This window comes from Bombus impatiens, unplaced genomic scaffold (assembly GCF_000188095.3).
Source record: "Bombus impatiens unplaced genomic scaffold, BIMP_2.2 scf_0565, whole genome shotgun sequence".
NCBI classification, from domain to species: domain Eukaryota; kingdom Metazoa; phylum Arthropoda; class Insecta; order Hymenoptera; family Apidae; genus Bombus; species Bombus impatiens.
In genome coordinates, this window is record NT_176984.1 from 406,480 (window position 1) to 428,993 (window position 22,514).

At 31.8% G+C, this 22,514-nt stretch overlaps 2 protein-coding genes and 1 long non-coding RNA gene across 3 annotated transcripts; 1 reads left to right on the top strand and 2 right to left on the bottom strand.

Annotated features, from left to right (window-relative positions):
- Positions 1 to 5,062: 5,062 nt before the first annotated feature.
- On the bottom strand, positions 5,063 to 7,479 carry LOC100746939 (CD2 antigen cytoplasmic tail-binding protein 2 homolog). The gene is made up of 6 exons (XM_003491476.4): positions 6,824 to 7,479; positions 6,599 to 6,762; positions 6,140 to 6,323; positions 5,893 to 6,074; positions 5,711 to 5,819; positions 5,063 to 5,638 (listed from the first exon to the last, which is right to left on the bottom strand). The coding sequence occupies exons 1-6, from the start codon at positions 6,966 to 6,968 to the stop codon at positions 5,409 to 5,411; spliced, it is 1,014 nt and encodes a 337-aa protein (XP_003491524.1). The 5' UTR covers positions 6,969 to 7,479; the 3' UTR covers positions 5,063 to 5,408.
- A 4,728-nt stretch (positions 7,480 to 12,207) lies between these two features.
- LOC117151976 lies at positions 12,208 to 14,930 on the top strand. The gene is made up of 2 exons (XR_004462169.1): positions 12,208 to 12,737; positions 14,793 to 14,930. It is a non-coding gene; the product is annotated as an uncharacterized LOC117151976 (long non-coding RNA).
- On the bottom strand, positions 14,108 to 21,961 carry LOC100747059 (zinc finger CCCH domain-containing protein 5-like). The gene is made up of 9 exons (XM_012388608.3): positions 21,222 to 21,961; positions 20,302 to 20,507; positions 17,819 to 17,929; positions 17,621 to 17,702; positions 14,965 to 15,012; positions 14,710 to 14,880; positions 14,494 to 14,638; positions 14,275 to 14,431; positions 14,108 to 14,203 (listed from the first exon to the last, which is right to left on the bottom strand). Exons 1-9 carry the CDS (start codon positions 21,557 to 21,559, stop codon positions 14,148 to 14,150), a joined length of 1,314 nt encoding a protein of 437 aa, XP_012244031.1. The 5' UTR covers positions 21,560 to 21,961; the 3' UTR covers positions 14,108 to 14,147.
- Positions 21,962 to 22,514: the final 553 nt, after the last annotated feature.

Consider the following 22,514-nt stretch of genomic DNA (forward strand, 5'->3'; position numbering starts at 1 on the left):
TTAAATAGAAGTTTTAATAAAATTCCAATTGATAAATTTTAAGAATACAAAAATCCAAATGGAACGTTTATTACGAGAAGCTACGTTTATACAGAACTTTTTCTTATTTCTACTCACACAATGAATATCGGTTTGCAAAAAAAGAAAAAAAAACACACATACTGGGACATCCCACAATGTCAAAGATGCACAAATGAACGAAACGCAATCCGGAAAAGGGGCTCAAATAGAATTTACGGAGCGAATCCAACCGGGGCGGCCGAATTTGAACAGTTCCCCCGACGCTCGACCGCTTAATTTACGCCGCGATCGAATCGTCCCGATAGCTAGCAGGCTACATAAAGAATCGGAAATGGCTAAGCACAGCCAAATGAAATATTCGTGCCACCTGTAAGAACGCGATCCTGACGCGCTGGTGAAAGCGGTCAGAATACATCCGACGATCCCTTTCGCGTATTACTTCCGCGCCCCTCGGTGATCGGCAGACAGCTGTGAAAAATTAATTTTCCCCGAAGCAGCCGATCCCTCGGCAGTCGACTCGAATCGAGGGTGAAAACAGTGAAAACAGAAAACATCTACGGTCCCACTGACCCAGAAGCCGTGGTTCTCCCGTTCATGGACTATCGTCCGACCGTCCATCACTTTCAGAAAACTTTCCAAGTTTCGACAGCGAAGTTCGCAACCGATTGTCACGACCAGGCCGGAAACTTACTCGCAAGAATAGATCCGCCAGGTATAGAGACGATTTGATAACGCGGCGATTTTTCAATTCCCGTTTCATTTTCCGCCGATCAACGACAATAGAATCAAACTTCCCGAGCTGTCCGGAGTTCTATTAATCTGCATGTAAAATTATAGACGTCTGACATTGCCAAGTTCATCGTGTATGACCGTGTAAAAGTATTTCAGGGGAATTTAAGTTGGAAGTTGAACATACAGATTGGGTGATTTAAATATTTGCATTAAATTGTTGTTTTAACGAGGAAATTCGATCAATATCGTGCAGTTATAAACATAGTTAATTTACATTTTATCGAAATGTTATAAGAATAATGTAAGAAAAATGAGAATATTTAACAAAGATATCTAATATTGTAATATTCCCTAAATCAAACAATCCTGATACAAGTAATATTTCCACGTTCTTGATGACCTGAGAATAAATTTCATGCATACGCCTAAACCGATTACACCACGTGATACATAACTTAGTCCCATTTCGACCAGCCTGCTACACCCAGATTAATTCGATTCGGATTAAGCGAGCGTTCGAAGGCACGACTAAAGCAGGGCAAAGAAAATGAGCCCAGTAGAAGGGAAGTTTCGACCGAAGGAAACCTAGATTAAAGAGCAATCAGAGAAAAAAACGAAGAGAAGGGGAACTGAAAATGAAAAGAACGAACTGGGAGAAAAGAAAAAGCGAGTCACCGGACCACCCTCTGACAAGCCAAAATATTAGATTTGAGAGCATTTCATTGGACCCACTTTCCCGGTCGGTTAGCCAAGATTCCACGGTGGCATTTCGCCCGACTCGTTAGTCATGGTAGTTAGTCATGTTACACGGATTTCGCCCAAGGAACGAAGAAGAGAAAGATGAAAAAGAGGGAAGCTGTGCTCGAGCAGACGGAGAGCCGGTAGGTCGCGCGAGAAGAAACCAAAAAACGGCCTACCTCTGTTCCTTCTTCGTTCTTCACGGTGTTCCTTTCTCTGTTTTTTCCTTTCTCCCTCTCTCTCTCTCTCTCTCCCTCTCTTCTCTCTTACCTTTTTTCCTTTCCGGTTTCGTGTCACGGGGATCTCGATGCGTTCGAGGCGCGCCCCATCGACGGCTATTTTTGTATGTACATAGAGACAAGAGCTGCGCAACGTCGAATGCACATCACGTTCCTCAGACGCGTAAACGTCCGTCTTCAGTGTCCGTTGTTTTTTGCTGTTCATTACTCCCGGCTCCTTTTATCTTGTCTGTCTCTTGAACTTTGTCCATCTGTCTGTCTACGATAATATCTCCGCCGGTTTCATAACAACGATGCGAGAAAATACAGTTGTTAAACGATTTCGGGATTCTCTCGAACGCAGCTTCCGCTGCTTCGTAACGAACCAAAGCGCGACAGCGTGCCGCATATCACGATGAAGATGATGATGACCGGGCGTCGTCGCTCGATCGCTCGAGTGCTGGTCCCTCGTTCACTCGAGTCTTCATCGATGCTAATGCGGCGGTGTCGCCTGGGTTTCTTGCTGTGTTTGAGAAAAGTCTGTCGAATATATCAGTGACGTGCAATATTTTATACTTCGTTCAGAATATTGCCTATATTGCGATATTAACTTAATTATACAAATACGTACTTGGACTTGAAACATTGCCAGCTAGACGAATTATAGAAATTTTGAAAAATTTTATCTTTGGGAAATTGGCGATTATAGATATTGAAAATGAAGATCACCGCATTCTTCTATAAATATTATTGAAGTATGCTTGTATATTTGAAATTCTTTTCACTCGTTAACGTATTCAGCTTTCAAAAAAATAAGTAGATTGCCGCTCTACAAATGACGATATCGCATGCGATTAAATTTCCAACATTCCCCAGAGAATAAGTGTGAATTTGAGATAACTGTATCGTAATCTGCTGTCAGTTTATGAAGTACGAGATACCTCGCGATTCCGAGCAAATTAATGCTGATTTATTATATTAATCCCCGAATAACAATGCAAAAGCAATTTATCCCGATTACAACGATTCTCTATTTACACTCGAGATTCCAACAGTATATTCGAACGATACTTTCTCAAACACTAGGACACCTGTCTAGTTCAGCCGCGTATTCATGTATCTGACGTTTAATGGAGCTATAGTAACCTGTAGACTACTTAAGATTAGAGTTAAGACAATATCGACGCGGACGTTTCATTTTCCTCGAGCGTCTAAGACACTGTTCGTATATATAATTACTTCGTTACATGCAATTTGGGTATATTACGTACGTTTATGAAACCGGCTTACGACTGCGTCCACTGTTTGTGCCATTTTTACCTTTTCTTCGTCCCCTATCTGATCTGTTTCCTGGGCCTCCTTGCACAATTATTTACCAACTAATAATATTAATGAATTAACAAGTTACAAGTTGTAGGATATAGACGTTTGTTTTATAATTTTACCTGTTAAATGCTAAACTTACTTGCAGAATTTTATTTATTTCATTAGTAGACTGCGGATTTTTATGTGTATATGGGAAAATTAAAAGTGCAAAGAGACACGGAATGCGCATAATATGCGAAAGTAAATGAAATATTCAAGGTGCAACACTCGTTATCATATTTAGTAATTCTTTAGTTGTGTTAATAAAAATATGAATTTGCATAAATATCCGCGGCCCACATTTTTTCTCGCTCATTACTAAACTCGTTCCTATTACAGGGCAATTTATTAGTGCTGATAACTTATAATTTGCAACTTGTAAAATATCACGAATAATATTAATTTAATTGTGCACGAGGGCCGTGATCGTTTGTATCCTGATTGTGCTGCAAAAATCAAAAAGAAAACTAGCGTAACTTGTTTCGTCGTGAATGTACCGCCTGTACCTACGTGAATTTTTCCTGTAAATATTAGTATAATAGTTTCGTGTGTTCATAGAGTTCATAGCTGTTCTTTATGTACAGCCTCTAGCTTCGCGTTTTCTTCTCGCTTCCGTTATTCTTGTTCCCTTTCGTCTGTTATTCTGTTCTCTCCTTTTCTTTTCTTTCTCGTCAAACATAGAGACGAAAATTGAAAATATCGACACGAAGTCGGTGATTTTTGCATTTCGCTGATTCGCAGAATTTTTCCGTAAAATCGCTGAGCATGGAATTGGTCATTTCCGTGAGAATATCGCGTTGAACTATTATTCTTCCTTGACGCGGTAGATCTCCGAATTTAATAGTCCTTTCGAAAACTTTCTACCACGTTTTTCTTAGGTCGAGCGGTGTATAGCGAGAAATGGCAAATCTCGAACACAAACTAAATCGACCGACTGATTTTTTCCGACGTTTAATATAACTTAGACATACTGCATCGCATACGTGCACATTCGTATTTTCTACAAACGACCGTGCATAGGATTTTTTCAATTTTTGATTAACGACCAGTCAACTTTTATCACAAAGCTAACATTACTAGAACGAACCCTCGTCTTGTGTACCGTTTCAATACTCTCCGCGAAATTTCCATTAAATTTCGCGGTGGAGCTACGAATTTATACACTTAATAATTATATATAAATTAATTATAATATAAATTACAAAATATATACATACTACTACCATTATAGTAGTACGTATATACATGCATACTCACGGGTAAATATGTATGTACGATTTACTTACATACACGAAATATTTTAAGTAACCATATAGAAATTTCATACATTGCTAATAAAAATGTTTAAGATATCTAATAAAGTTATATTGTATATTCAGTAATATGTGTGCTATTTGTCGGGTATGTAGATGAAATGCCTGTTAACTCCCTTTTATTTTGCGTTGTTTTATTACGTATGTATACGTATGGAATATTACGTGTAGATATCTCAATCCTGTGTTTTATATATCTCTATGTGCTTATCTTGTAACGTTTAATTACGATATTTTTACGTTTTATCGAATGTTTACTTATTCTGATTTTATGTTGAACGTACTAAAATAAAAGCCAAGAATCAAAGATTTTTCAGAACTTATTTTCTCAAAGATCTAGAAGCTCGAATGTAAAGAACATCGAGTTGCACTCTGTTGAATAAACAAGGGTAGTCGCAAGGTTTTTATGCGCGGTACAAATAGATTTACTTTAGGGATAAAATCCTATTTAAAAATACCACGTCGTGTGGTCCATAAATTCTGCCACCCCTATCTTACTATTGGGTGTGCACAGGAAGTTCCCAAGTGTAAGTTCTTCTTTTTTCTCTCGATTTAAGTAGCATACCGGATGGTCTTTAGTCAGGCATTAATAAAAACATCTGAAATACATCAATAAAGGTAGATGTCTTTAAAATTTAAAAGAGCAAAATAACAAATACATAGAAAAAAGGTAAATAGGTTTCCACGATAGTTTTATTTATGCGATATGTATCAAGAATGGACAATTGTTATTATACAATTTAGCCATATGGAATGAATTATTACTCGGTATTATTCTAATAATACTCTTTTTTTTCAAATACAGAGAAACACAGTTTTTAAATTTGATATTTGTTATATTATAGTTTCAAAATGCCAGAGTATGTGTTCATCAAAGTTTGTAATTATACTGTACATATTGACAGGTAGTTAGCCTATATTTTATTACATGAAACATTGTTTCTCATTGTATTTATCATCAAAAAATTACAGTTACATACTAGTTCTTTTATCAAATAAGGTATCAAACAAGAACAAAACATCACAGATAAAGTTCAAAATCCACTCTTGCAGCATCATAAAATTGATTATTTTGTCCCGTTCTTCGCACCCAAGCTCCACTTTTAAAATAACCTTCCCTTGCCCATGCATTCATTTGCTCACTTGTATGAGGACCATAAACTTCTGCATTTTCATCTTGTGACCATTTTAATTCCCATGTTACTTCTTTAGCTTCTTCTGCTTCAGAATTATCAATTCCTTTATTATTACCTAAAAAAAAATAAACATAATATATAATATCAGAAAATTATATAGGAAAACATTCTCAGAAAAAATAATTACTTTCATTCTCATCCAATTTTGCTTTCTCTTTTACGTCAAAATCATCAGCATACATATCCAATTCTGCTTCCTGTTTTGACGGATGAGCATGTTTATCTCCTAGCTCGACCTTATGAAAATCATATTATAGTTAGGTTATTAAAAGTTTTTGATATCTATCATATTTTATCATATGCAATTACCTTCTTTTTGATTTGCTCGTAACTTTCTTGATATATATCCATATTTCCAGTACGAGTTAACAATTCATTTGCCAATTCTGTTAATTTTGTTATACTAATAGAATTTTGATCATCTTCTATCGGTTTCTTTTCCTGTTTTCTTTTCCATCTCTCTGCAGTAGTTAATCTTTTTTTTCCTTTTCCTTTAAATAATTGTAATGATGAACACATTCTTTCAAATGTAACTTAATCAACTAAAAATAGCTACCAAGCCTGCACAAAGCCTTAGAAACAGTTTCTCCAGGTTGTAAGTATTCCAATATTTGTTTATAAACCTGAGTTGGATTGAACATTATATCTGGATCTTCATCTTCACTATCGCTATGTGCCAGTCCAAGTGTTTTACTGCTTTGGCTTTCCTTCTTTACACTTGCTGTAGAACTCGCTTTGATCTATCAAGATTACGCCTTAGTAATGTTTTGCATTACTGAGTAAACAAGGCAGGTTTACAGATAATTTTATTTGTTTGCTGTATGGAAACATATTCTGATATTTCAATATGCAAAAGTCCAAGAGCAAGAAAAAAATTAGAAACATGAAAACAAATTTACATTTTATTTTAAACTACCAGGACTTCAATTCGTATTATACAATTATGCAAATTTAGTGGATTAGTTCTGTCACATATTCTAAGATTAAAATCATTTGACCAACTAGTTTTACAAACCTGCATCCAATCAATGTTGTCTAACCAATTATCTCTAATTTCTTTTTCTTTGTTCCAAAGATAATGGCCTTGTTTGTCAAAATGTCCTTCTTCTAATTCCTCTTTCATATTAAATGCTGTAAACCCCACATTTGTTTCTGGAGCACTTGGTCCATCTTCGGCACCTAATAATTATATACAGATATTTAACATCATGTTAAACAAATTTTTCATATTTTTACGTACCTTCAATTTCATCATCACTCATTATATTATAATTATCCTCGTTAGCATCATCATCTTCTTCATCCGAATCTAACGAGTTTTTTACTGGTGTTTTTCTAACATTATTATCTTCTAATTCATCAAATTTACGTTTATACATTTTCATATATTGCGAGTATCAAATCGATAATAAAAGATATCCGTCTTTCACTTTATCGTAATAACTTATTATTGACTCTTCCAGCACGTACAGTGAAATATAATCTTTTATTGGACGTTTCTTCACTATTTTCAAGAAAAATATTATTTAATTCTATATAATAATAATTACACTGTATTTCTAGAATGTCTAACAAACAAATTTCAGGAAAACATATTTAAATACGGTAACAGTACAATTTAAACAGTACTAATTATGTATAAAGTATTTAACTACGTTCAAGTTAGGTTAACTTTTGGGCAGAGTAGTAAGCTGGTAACCACGATCCACGGTCGTATACACAGATCTGGCAATTTCCGTGGTACGGGTAAAATTCTTGAGCACAATCAAATAAACAAGTTTGGACACACGCTAGGGAAAACTGTCCATTTTTTGAATTAAAAAATGTCAAGATGGAGGGTAAGAGAAGGTTTCGTTATACGAGACAGACAGAAATGAGCAGAATACCTCTGTCTCTGTCTGTCTCTGTCAAGCATGCGCAGAACAAAATCCTTCTTATTTTCCGCGTTTCGGACACAACATTTTTTACGACACAACTTTCGAACGAGTTTTTCTGTTTTCGGAACGAATATACAAGCAGAGGGGAAACGATAGTGTTAATGCCTATAAGGTCCAGTTGGCCCTCGAGAAGAAGTATTGCACCAAGCGGCTAAGTATTGTACTGATTGAACTCTAGTATAGACAAAAACCTATTTATTTCCACGCTAGTATGTAACGTATGTATAACAAAAACCTATTTAATTCTATGGTCGTACGTAAAAATTCATATTTTTCTATCCGAAATATACAAGTATAAGAATAACAGAATCACATAGTAATCAAAATGAGTTGGCCTAAGAAAGAGAAATTAATTTTTTAATCTATCGCAATTTTTTAATCTATATCGCATCGCGTCGATGTTTTTGTTATAATAAAACCTAATTTCATTTTAATAGTAATCTCACTAGGCCAGCGAATAATACATATTTCTGACGAATCTGTTTGCAGAACAAATTAACTGTAGAAAGATTTCACACGTAACAATTGATTTGTTATCCACGACTTTTACTCATGTTACTTATATTACTGAGTAAAATTTATTAATTCCATGAATTTTATATGAATTCAAATGTAACGGCACAAGGCAAAGAAAGAAGACGAGAAAAGACACTGTGTTAGTGTGCTATGGTGTATCATGTTCGTGTTTCTATACTCCTTACACCTAAGGTTTTGTCCTAACAGTTAGGATCTAACTGGCTCTATCGCATTAAGACAAGTTCGACCAACCGACCAGCAGTCAAAAGAGAAAGTTTAATAAGCCCATTCAATGCTTCATTTTAATCAGGAAAATTTTACCAATATGTTAATGAAATTTTTATTAGCAAAAAATTAAAAATAAAAATTTTTCGTCGTTGTATTAGTATTGCCTCACTGATGCGAAAGCGATCTTACTGTGCGACCTTCTTGAGTGGCTAGGATTTAGTCAATGTTTAGAGCACGCCATGAAGCTATCGACGATCCTAGCCCTGGAACGCAGGACGTGCGATGGCTGTCGAATAATATTTGCGACTGGTTTTCAAAATGTTTTTGTCTGTAGCATTTACATATTAATTAATTAGGTATATTAAATTTTGTGTCATTTAGTAGTACTTTCATATGACTATGGACTCATGTAAGAAAATACCAAAAGCGAATTCAAGGGAGTCACGTTTATAGCACGCTTTATAAATTCGGAAATGTCGAACTCGCGTGGTTTTATTTTGACGTTCGTCCACGTCGACGATTGTACGAAGGATACTCGAATATACCAGGCATCGCAGTTGCAAAATGTCGGGACCCTCTGGTTTACATTATCGTACGGGGAGGGCTTAATTTATGACACCCTCAAATGTTAATGCTTCTCTTTTCCCGAGAATGACGAAGGCCAGGTGCCCGTCCCAGGCGTTCGAATTTCACATTTTCTTACAGTCGTATATTTTAATAAATATAAGAATAGACAAATCCCCTTGTGGGCCTTTGTGGGCAAACGTAACTGCCGTACCGACTGAGAAACTCGACATTGATTTAAGCATCCTTTACTCATAAACGACCATTTGATAAAGTATTTACTAAAAAAGAATTAGTAGAGCCTAATAGCACACATGGCAAATGCGTGTGTCCAGTGGAGATGATAGACAATTGCTTAGGTACTTCAGTAATATGTATGTCATGTGTGTATTGAATTAGAGATATATACATATAAAGAAATAGATGAGTGAGCAAAGCTGCGGCGACGACATCTCGTAGGCGTATCAGTAATGAAAGTAAAAGGTAAAAGTCGTGGATCACAAATTAGTTATAACATTAAATCTTGTCTGCATAAAATCATACAAAATAAATAAATCACGTCAGAAATATTATTCGCAACCTATCAACTACTGAAATTACTATAAATATTGAATTAAATATTAAATTAATAAACTACATTGAAATAATATTTGAATTTTTTATAACAAAAATATCTCTACGAGGAAAGTAACTTTAATGTTAAATCTAAAAACTATTATGTATGGAAAATATATTAAAATTACTGCACCATTCCATTGATCCGTTACCGTTTCAGGGGAAAGATTTTCTTTTCTTCTCCAAAAAAATATAATAAGCTAAGTTAAGTTTATTATTGTGCAATTTTGTTATTCTCGTACTTGTCTATCTTGTATAGAATAGCATGAACTTTTCTGTAGAACCACACAGTGAAATAAGCTTTTGTAGTGTGGAACCACAGCGAGTATACCTCGTTTGTGGTGGAACTAAACAGGTTCTTGTATATGCTAGCGCGAAACCAAACAGTGCAAATCACTAACTTTATCGGTTCTTGTATATACTAACGTGGAACGCCTTCAGCACTTGGCCGCTTGGTGCAGCACTTGTATTGTGAAATAACTAAAATAATGGGCGCGAGCTATGGTCGTATACACAAGTCTGGACTCCAGTGGAGGAAGTAAGGCTCTAAATATCGGAAGCTACGCTGTACATATCGGCCATCATGGAACACTGCAATTGTGAAGTTATGATTTTGTATTCAATATCATCGTTATATAAACTAAAGAATATAAACTAAACCATCGAGCTTACTCAATGACTAAACTAAATTATTCTTCATAATTTTTCACAATTTATTTAAAATAAGTATGTATACAGGGTTTCATTTGGTACAGAAAACTGCTGTTTAAGTAAATATTAATTGTAAATCATTATCAAATATGTATTATTATCTTTAATAAAAAAAAGTTAACAAAATTGCGACCCCTAAATCAAGTATATACACATATATTTAATGTAATGTAATGTTGTTTCGTATAGTAATTCGGCTGGTGAGGCTCTAACATCTTCTTTGAATTTCTTCGTTCGTCTTTGTACGCGATTTGTATTCTAAGTAAAACGACTGGTAATCCCCACCCAATTTTCATTATTATGACATCCTAATGCGGTTTTCAATGAGCGACGCTACCGTTCGACCAATCCGTTTGACGCTAGGTGGTAGACAATGGTTGGTACCCGTTGACATCCGACGATGGAGGACTTTGTCCTTGAAAACCCTATCAGTTGTGATAGTTTCCGATAGTCCGATCCTTTATTTCTTGTGGGATAATAAAGGTAGTTGACTGTAGATAACACTGATATTAACAGGTTATTATATATTTGAATGCTCCAACAACTTCAGTGTGATACAAGAATGAGTATGTGATATGACAACTACGAACGAGTACGACCTGAGACTCCTTTCGTGATGACGATGATGATGTATGTGTTCAACTTGTAGTTTCTTGCTGGACTTCTGACTCTTGATGTTCCTTGCACCAGCCTTTAACTGGTTCTTGACTTAGACTGACTGAGATTTGACTGAATATAGATTAGAGCGCAAGGAGAAGAAGTAGAGTTGATCCTTCTGATGATATAAACTCGATCTAGACTGGATGTAAACTGGATGTGAAACTGGATGTGAAACTGGATGTGAAACTGGATGTAAAACTGGATGTGAAACTGGATGTGAAACTTGGTGTAAACTTGGTATAAAACTTGGTGTAAAACTGGATGTAAAACTAAGAACTAAAAATAAAAGCGACAAGTCAGTTTTACACCATGTTATTACGGAAGAAAACTCGGTGTGGGTGTGCCCCTTGCACGAAGAACGCGGATTCGTTGTTCACACTTTTCGTTAGGAAAAGTGAGGGTAATGATCCGCGATATCAATTGGTTATGACCTACTTTAATGCCTGAAGGTATGAGGAGGAAGCCTCCTACCAACGTGGCTCATGGGTGGCCTTATTCATGGAAAAAATCAGCCTTTTTGTTAGACAAATATTCGGTTTTTCCCAATAGATGACTACCCGTTTTCTCCGTGTTTGTAAGAGCGTGCAATAGACCTAAGGACTGTTTTAAATACCAGTTATAAACCGAAAATACTTGCATAATTAAAGGTTCCTGCAAGCTAATAAGATTCGGTTTGTGTTGGGGCCTTAGGTTTATTGAGGGTCTGTCTAAGGAGGTTTGAGCCTTGACGGTCATACAATCAAGGACGTCGCACGGACCATTTCACGTGACGTAACATGAGGATATCAATGATCCCAGCGATTTCGTCCGTTTGTTATGTTAGTCGTGACAAATCTTGAACATCACTGATTGCAAGAATCCCTCGATCGTTATTTGGAGGTTTTTGAAGGATAGAAGTCCTAAAAACGCTCTCATTACATAACCCATCCGCTAGATTTCTTAAGCGTTATAGAAAATGATTTTTCGTCTACAAGTTCATTATTGCGAAGAAGATCCCTCAACTTGAATTCGCTAAACTCATCAAACGAAGAAATAATACGCGCTTTCAGAGTCTCATATTTATCTCTAGTCAATGAGTTTCTAAAGATTTTCGTGACAAAGGACAAGAGGTGTGTTATCTTTTTGATTGCGAAGGCCGCCTCAATTTCTGTAAATCACAAAATTAAGGTTCTCTCTTCAAAAGAGAGATTGTTTAACCATCGACAATGCGTCAACTGCGTTTCAGACATTGTGTTTGTTAAAACTCTTTGAGGAAATGTTTTACATCTTGTCGGAGAATGGTGTAATGGCATTTCGAAGAGATCATGTCGAGGTCACCAATTTGTGGTGGTCTTGACAGTTAATTCTAATGATTCAATAACTCTTATAATGTAGTAAACTCTTTATTTTATAACTTAACTTATTTATTTAACACTTTAACGCTGAACTGAACTTACAATAAATTCCGATCAAATATTATTATGTTTGACACGTCTCGATACTTCAGATTCTCGTCGCTAACTGACTACTTACAAAAAGAATTACGTTAATAATAAAATAGAATAGTTAAAATACATGTACGATGTGATAAAATAACATATAGTAAAGTATAAATATAACAAGGTATTAATAATTTTGATAATTAAATTTTCTTTTTCGGCTGATAAAGTAGAGAGTTTCTTTAATTTGTTGGTACAGTTGGCAAAGTTGGTACAGCGTACCTTAATCCAAAGTTAGCGTAAAGTGGCTCTGAAGTCCGCTGCAATCATAATTTCTTAATTGAAGCGCTTTCCTGCAGACAAATTGATCAACATCATTTGATCACTAACCTACCACGAGAGTTTCCAATCCTATATACAGACCTATATATGACCGAGATCAGGAGTCCAGACCCCAAATGTGGAACACAAAAAGGCATTGAATGTCACGGCTATTATGTACCTCGTTCGTCATACTATACATTATTAATCCCAGTGATAATTTATTTTATTTAAAATATCTGTATGTTCTATATATTATTAAATAACTCCAAAAAGGAGTGTAGAATAACTAAATTAGTAACCTGATTTTATCAATTTGATACCTGAACTTGCAATTTTGAAAATTTCAATTTTCTCTGGTTTTTTGTGCTATGAGAATTAAATGAAACTGATTTAACATAAATAAACGATATTCTTATAAAACGAAAAATAATTACGTATCTGATAGAAACTCTTGTAATTTTAGATTGCAATCACTTATATAAACATGCATTTTCACAAACACAATTACGCAAATAAAACCTAAATAGAAAGTGATTTTATCTTCTAAATATTACAATAAATAGTTTGCTTTGTATAGTTTTATTAATACATCATTTTTTAATATATCAAATTTACATGAAGTTCATTACCTAAATAAATTTTTAACTTTACTACTATTATAAATGCCAAAAATAAAAAAAGTGTATACTAAGGAAACCAATCCTTTTTGCCAAACAACCTCCTTGAAATATGTAAACATAAAGTCTGATATACGACAAATTATTATATATAAAAACTATACAAACAAACTACATACTACAAACTACATAAACATATTTTTTAAATTTAATAATACACAATCCATTATCAATTAATACAATTTGAACACAATATTATTATTACCATCTAAAAACATACAAGCAAGTTTCACAAAAATACATCAAATATAAACAAATTTTAAAAGATTTTGGAAATATTATTAAATATGCTTAAAAATGCACATATTACAAGATAATCGGTATTTAAAAAATCAATGGTCAAAAACATGATTTTTTTGTCTTCACGGTTTTTAGCTTAACTGTTTGAGTTCCAGGGGTCATAGAAAAAACAGTAGAAAAAGAGGCGTAACAGCGCTCGTCATATTTGCTACTTTATGAAATACATCTATATTATTATATATGCGTACTATTAGTTTATAAATATTTCAAGTTTTGTTCAATAAAAATTATTGAGAAGATATCAATGAAATACAAAATACCGTCAAACGTCCGTAGCGTTCAAATGTATTGGGATTTTTCAACAAAAAATTCAAACAGCGTGATCGCGCTGCTTAGGACTCAAACGGTTAAAAAGCGATTGTATTAATATAATAATGTTTATAATATAGCGAGATCGTAAAATCGATGAAACATCAATTCTTATATGCATGCCAGTGTCTGAATGAACTAATTCATACAGTTTTTAATCTAAATCATAAAAAATTCTTATGGCTGCTAAAAAAATATAAAACATGTATATATCTCATACAATCATAACAATATTTTGAATTAAAGATAATCTACTTCACTATGATACTTCGAAAAATTTTTAATTTTTGTAAAATGTCTGATATTTAATGCAGCAATTTTCCATTCATCATAAATCCTCCATTAATACATTGGCCTAAATCCTATATAAAATACAAATAATTAACACAGTAACTCTTCATGTACTTCATTATGAATTAAAAGAATACATACTAGGATTTGGAAATGGACAAAATCTATATATATCTGGCTGAATAAATCGTGGTGGATATGGTCTTAATGGACTCATCATATGCCTAATTCCTTTTAAAGGAACTTGCCTTGGAATTGGAACCAATGGTCCAACCATTATTGGTCTCGGAGGAAAACCCTAATGACCAATGAAATTTAATGTCAGAAGAATTATATTCCACGTATAAATTGAATACTTACTCCATAATAAACAGGAACAGGAATGGGTTCAATATAATGTGATGGAGGTAGCCTACGTTCTCTAGACTTATCTCTTTCTCTTCTTTCTCGGAATCGCTCTCTCGATTTTTCTCGATAAGGTCTTTCGTGTTTAGATGACTTGTTGCTTCAATAATATTTATAACATTTAGTTTTCAAAAAACATCATTTTACATTATTTCATATTTTATTATGTACCTGTTATGAGAATCTTTGACCCATGCTCTTTGTTCTCCTCCCTTTGAATGTGAATTATCTCTATTACTTTTTCTTTCTCGCAGGTGTTTTTCCTCTGCAGTGTGCAATTGACTATGTAGCCTGACTTTTTCTTTATACTCTCTACTTCCACCTCTACTATGATCTCTGTCTCTAAATAAATTATACAACATTACAATAAAACTGAAAAATAAACATATTAACCAAATATACAAAATTATAACGAATAATTGGTACCTATCATTTCTGTAACTATCCCTGTTATTATGTTTTGAATCTTTATACCTAAAAAAGAATACTTAAGTAACAAAAGTTTAGTTTTAAACTTTACATTAAATTAACTTTAAACTAAACATTATCGTATTAAAACACAAAATATAAATACTATTATTATTAATATATTAACATAATATATTAACGGATTGATATTATATAATTTTTACGTTTTAATACGGCAATACTCTGTAATTTATATCTATATTTCACTAAATATTGAATTTATTTATATATAAATTATATAAAAATTTATATATAAATTATATAAATTACCAAAAAGAAAAAATAGTTAATAGTAGCATGATGAATAATCATGCATTATAGCAAGTTAGAAAATATAAGTGCTGAAATTTATTATAAAATGTAAGTAAAAGCAAGTAGAATAATTCTCAAAATAATATTGGACTTAAATGAAAAAATAAACAGATGTGCACAATATTATAAAAAATAACAATTTTATATTCTATTTGTTATACATTTAATTGATTGCTTTGCATAATCCTTAATAATGAATTAGGGATTAAATGGCCAAGACAAATGGTAATTAGTACATATAGACATTAAATTTACTTTTAGAACTTCAATCACTTACCTTCTCATGATTGTTATTAATCATTACATCCATAATACTTTACCTGAACAAAAAACATATAAAAGTCGGATATGATATGCTAATGTTAGTATAGACAAAAAATATTACTAATAGATTCCATTTATATTAACATGTTAATCAAAAAACCTATATTATAAAGTAACATTTACTAGAAATGAGTTGTGAAAATTTTATGAACTAAATTGTTTTTACTAACTAAATGGTTTTTGGATTTCATGAAGAGATAATTACTTTGTATTTATTGGCATGAAGATGACTGATTATTTATAAGATATTTTAACTGAAGTTTGTGAGAAGAATACCTATGAAATGCACGTATGAATTTGAATAGCAATATTTTCATGTAACTTGTTCTAATTCATTCTTTATTCATATGATAGAAAGTATTTTATTATATTATTACATTTTTCTTGAGGAAGAAGAAAGAAACGAAATATATACTCTGTCTAACGAGACGAGGCAGCAAACAAAACTTGAATACGTTTACTACCTCGTCTCGTTAAATAGATTATATATAGTCAAATCAAAAAAGAAAACATAAGCATTGGTAATGACATTACCAAACATATGCATACAGATATATTGCGAATCAAATTCCTTTCAATCTTTTTATACCAAAACTTCATTAAAGTAACAATTACATCATATCCCTCCACTTAGTGGAGATGAAAGAGAAGTCGGGCTTTTAGCAGCTTAGAGTTACCTTTTTCACCGAGTTTCCACTTCTGATACATCCAAAAAAAAAAAGAAACAAGCATAAGCTAGAACAAAACAGACTATAGTAACACAAAGCATATACCTAAAATAAAAGTCACATAGCACAATTAAATATAAGGTACGAATTTAGTAATACATGTTCATTATGATCATAAATGTTCTAATAATACTTATAAATGTTACATACATTATTCCTGTATTCCTATATGTTATATATATATGATAATAATTTATTAGGTACTTACTAATCTAAATTTGTGAAGTATAGTATTTCAACAAAATATATAATATTAAATGAAAATATTACTATTAATAATAAAATATTATTATTATATAAAAATTTTATATAAGTAAATAATTATATCCATTATTTTTATGAATATATATATATATATATTCCATTTTGTGCAAGAAGTCATGACAATAAACAAATTAATATTACTCGAATCATAATAAAAATTAAGTTAGTATATTGCAGTATGTGTGTATACTGGGTATATATGTGTGAAGTATGTAAATGTTCATATATATGTAAGATATATGTAATAAGTATCAATAACCTTTTTTTTTGTAATAGGCTATGAGCTTAAAATGCAAATAACGGTACTAAGTAACCATGTAGTGATTACTAAAGTGTTTGTGCAAGATGTAAAAAAAGTAAGTGTAAAGAGGATCGTAGCGTGATTTTACACCTTCGAATCAAAGGAGATTTATAAAAAAAAAAAGTTGATATTGTAGATAAAGCCGGTTTAAGAATTACTAAAGTTTTAATATTCTTTTCCCGGCAGGAGTCAAGCTTTTTACAAGACATAGTTCATTTGACGCTTTTCTTTCTTGTAAAAGTAGAATTCGTTGCAATAAAAAATGTGACCGTGAATTCGAGGTCAAGGTCGTTATACATGAACTTTGTTTACAAATTTTCACCGATGCGAAGGTATAGAATCGCGCAACGATCTTCTTTAAACTTACTTTCTTTACCCCCTGTACAAATCTCCATTTTCCTATGATGCATCTTTTTTATTATGGTCTATATTTCATTGTCATGGTATTAGATTTTTGTCATATAAAAGGACTGTCAAATGATATAAAACATAATATACTTTGATTTAATTAATTAATCCATAAATTTCATAATAAGCACAATGATGTACACGATGTACAGAGTGTGTACAAAAGATACCTTCTGTAAGCACTATGTAGCAATACTTTTATCATATCCATGGTAAAATTACTATATCCATTTCGTTTAATAACCAATACATAAATACAGGCATTTATATATCAAACCTGGTATGATGGGACGATCTACATGGAGGACTTCGACTTCTTGAAGAAGTAGTATATTCTTTATTTGCTTCTGGCTTGTTTTCTAAAAATAAAACGTCATTTTTTACAATGAAATACAATTTTGATACACATAAAAAATATCTTATCAATTTAAACAAAATAACGACAACAGATTTAAATTTTTAATAATGAACAAACCCAAATTTTCATTATTTATAGCAACAACTGTACGATGTTCCACAATTTCTTCTGTTTTAGCTGTTACACTTTTTATTTCTTCTCTCTCAAATATAGATTTGGATCCCTCTCCTATGGTTAAATAAATTTATTTATAAATAGAAAATCTGAAGTACATGTATATGAAGAAAGCAATTAAGCAGTATTAGCAGCTGTGACAGACCTTAGAAATCTTAAGGTTAATATGTAAATAAACTGACCGCTTCTGAAAAATTGTAAGCCAGGACATTTTATAACAGATGTATGAAGTGAATGAAACGGTAAAAATAGTATAAAAGAAATAGAAATATAATTATCTTTCACTTTAAATTGCTGATTCTATAATAGTATTGTATATATCAATAATGTAAAAAAGATATATATTTACTATTAAAAATATAAATCACATTAAATGATTGCCAATTTATGGTTGCTACATATATAAATTCTTTAGATTAATTGCACAAATGAACAATTTTTTTTGGCGCCATAAATCATAAAACAATTTTATATACGTGAATCCATAATTATAAGAGAAATTAGTTATGAAAATACAATCTTTACTTTATGTTATTCTGTATATATATACTTTACTTATTTATATATATACTTTGTTATATATACGATATATATTTTTAACTAGTAATAATTATTCAGAACCAACGATTTCTTTCAGATTTTATGAATTTCAAGAAACTCAAACTTCTATTAAAATTTTAGCTAAAAAATAATAACAGTTTTCTTACAAGAAAATTTTGGTAAATTGAAGAATTGTCGAGATGTTTTATATGCTATATGTCTTCTATGATGATTAGAAAATCTTCCATTTTGTTGATATATGTATAACTGCATAGTTTATTATTTTCTTCAAATATATTTCATTATAACTAACTATTATATTGTAACACATTACATTTTGCAATCAAAAAAGTATCTTTAAGTAAAAATTTGATATTAATTACTTTTTCAATTTTCTATTGTTTATAGAATAATATTTTGTAACATTCTTGTTATATTATTTAAAACTTTATATACAAGAAAGTAGAAACCTGGAGATATTTGTAGTAATGAGTTACGTATAATACTGAAAGTTTATAAAATTTGCAAATCAAGTTCTATTTCAATGCCACCAGGCTAAAATAAAGCTACCTATTTATACAGAAGCCAATTAATTCAAATAGATTAAGTGAAAAATGCTCCTGTTTCATTATAGAATTCTTAGATGTGGTAGTTTTAATCTCTTAACCCGCAACGTCGCGTTGGAGACGTGGTACGTCGATCGAGCTAAACATAGACAACACGTATGAGAGATGTGGTACGTGGCTGTTATTGACTTATTATTTACTTCAAGATACTAAGTCTTTTTTTTGTTCAATGATCAATTGATAGTAATTATTTATCAAATATCTTGCAAAATAAAATTAGTTGTACCTTACACATGCATTTATACATCAAAAGACATGTGCGATTTGCACAACTTCGAACGCCCAGCCAAACCGTCAAATGGCTTGACGTGTAACCGAGCATATTGTTGCTTATGGCATGTACTATTGTAACTTCAATCGTAAGGCAAGGGATTAATTAGTTACTTTTGAATATAATTTTCATTCTTCAGTTGTAGAATCACGAGCCTTGGGAATGAAATTTCAATGAAAAGATTCCATAACTTTATCCTTCCTCCACTGTTAAATTAAATATATATTTAATATATCACCATAAAACATGAAATTTTCTAATTAAACTTTTGCGTTTCTAGACATGCAGACATTCCAAAAGTAAAGCATATGGAGAATCTACAAAATGGAGTAAGAATTTGAAGTACAGTTCGCAATAGATCATTTTTTTATATGTAACATTAGTTCTATTATACCATTATTCCAAAACATAATTTTTTTGTACAAACTCGATGACAAAAAAAGAAAATGTAAAGCAGCAAACAAGAATAAAATTACTCTTAGGACATTGAAAATATAAAAACATTGTGCTTACATATTGCACATTAAATGTTCAATATCCAGTTATCCAAATCCAACGTTGTATTCCAAATTTTCTTCATCCTTGGTGAATCAAATACATATCATTAAATTTAAAGTTACACATAACTTGCATTGAATATTATAGAACACAATACGATCACAAATTCATCATTTTCATGTCCATAAAAATTTCTATATAATGTCATCATTCTTCAGATGTTGCAATAAGTAAAGTGAAGATTTTGCTATCCATAATTAAATTTCAAACATATAGGAAAAAGAAAAAAAGAAAAAAAAATAGAACATATGATTATCAACCTTACAATACAAAGCATACAATATGCTGGAATATGAATTTATAAATTACGGTTGTTGGAAAATTCCGAAAGGAATTATCTTCCGAGTTGAATTTATATACTCCTTTAGTATTTCTTCATTGCATGACTGAAAGTTGTTAGGTAATTATAGAAAAAAACAATATTTATTTACCCTCTCTTCTTTTGACCAAAACATCTTCAAAATTGATAATATCTCGTTGTAGATCATCGGTTGCTTCGTCTGATACATTTCTGTGAATATCTTCTGTGAATGAATTTCTGTGAATATATACTTTGATTCTTCGTAGTTCTGCAGCAGTAACTTGTATGCCTTCTGGTCCTTTAAATAAAGGTGTTGTACCATCTGATGCCTCTAATCTATAATGCAAATGAACGTTTCGTCTTCCATAATTTAATATACTTGAATTTATCAAGCTATAATCTTCTTCATAAATTAAGAACCAAATTATACCTTTCAGTATCATATAATTATGTACCTAGCTGCTACACAATTTGTGAAGTAATTTAAATCTAATTTAAATACTTAAAATAATTAAGTAATATATATATACATATATATGACATATATATATATATATATATATATATATATATATATTATATATGTATATATATATTACTTAATTATTTTAAGTATTTAAATTAGATTTAAATTACTTCACAAATTGTGTAGCAGCTAGGTACATAATTATATGATACTGAAAGGTATAATTTGGTTCTTAATTTATGAAGAAGATTATAGCTTGATAAATTCAAGTATATTAAATTATGGAAGACGAAACGTTCATTTGCATTATAGATTAGAGGCATCAGATGGTACAACACCTTTATTTAAAGGACCAGAAGGCATACAAGTTACTGCTGCAGAACTACGAAGAATCAAAGTATATATTCACAGAAATTCATTCACAGAAGATATTCACAGAAATGTATCAGACGAAGCAACCGATGATCTACAACGAGATATTATTATATCCTCTAAACATTTGCCTTGAAATTAATTTTTATTTATATATAAAACAATTTCATTTAACTGTTTAAAATAAAATGCTTTGTATTATTCATACTTACTTTTTAGATAATATAGATGTATTAGATGTACTTAATGTAGCAACAGTTCTGTGCTGACTTTCCGGGGATTTACTTTCACTCGTATTGCTACTGTGATGTGAAAATCTTTCTTTGGGCAGTGATAAACCTTTCTCGAGAGCACGACGTATTTCATATTCTAAGATCTTCTTCTTCTTCAATTTTTCATGTTCTCGTAGCATTTGTTGTTCTACAATCCATTCGCGCCTACGCCGTAATCTTTCTTCTTCTGTTCTTCGTAAATCAGTCTCATAATTTTCACTGTGTGATGATCTCAATTTTTCATCACGATAAGAATGATTCGACACGTTTCGTTTCATTTCCCAAAGAAGAAAAGTTTCATATGCAATTAGGCTAGTCTGCAGTCTTTTTTAAGGTAAGGTAACTTAAGATTCAAATATGTACGTTAGATCCAAACAATATACAAATATCTAGTTATTACATAGAAAAATTTCCAAAATAGAAGATAAGTACAGCAAATAAAATTATAAAAATTATGTGAATAGTAAAGTTATCGTGTTAAACGCGAAGAAATAAATTTCACATACACTAATATAATATCTCACAAACTGCAAAAATTTGACGAATAAATGCTATATATAGAATATAGAAGAAATGAGAGGGTTCATATGTATGATTTGGGTTATTCTCGAACTTGTGCTGCACCACGCGGACCATGGTAGAAAGTGACCCACACTAGTATATATAATATCCTATAAAGTTAGGGATCTGCCCTGTTTAGTTGCGCCAGAGAAGAAATTCCTTCTTTCCTTAGTTGCACACTAGCATAAACGAGAACCTATTTAATTGTATGCGGAAAAGTTCATATCTACTTTTCGATCCAAGATAAACAAGTATGAAAATAGCAAAATGACGCAATAATTAAACTAATTGTAAGTTGTCTAAGAAAGAGAAATTAATTGTTTACTATATTTTTTTGGAGAAGAGAGAATATTCCCATTCAAACGATAATGGATCAGTGGAATGATGCAATAATTTTAATGTATTTTCCATATATCATTTAGATGTAACATTAACCCTTGGCAATTAGCATATTTATTGTACAGGCATGAATATTTTTTCATCGTCACGTGGAACCACATATTTTTTTCCTTGGTAGGTAAGTGGCGTTTCTTAAAACGAATCCAATAACCTGCACATCAAATTATTTTACTGCTGCAAAACGTTAAAAATTCATCAGTTCCTAAGGAATCAAATGGCTCAAAGTCGCTAGCTACTGGCTATTAGGTTGCTGCAAACGAAATTGGTTGCCGT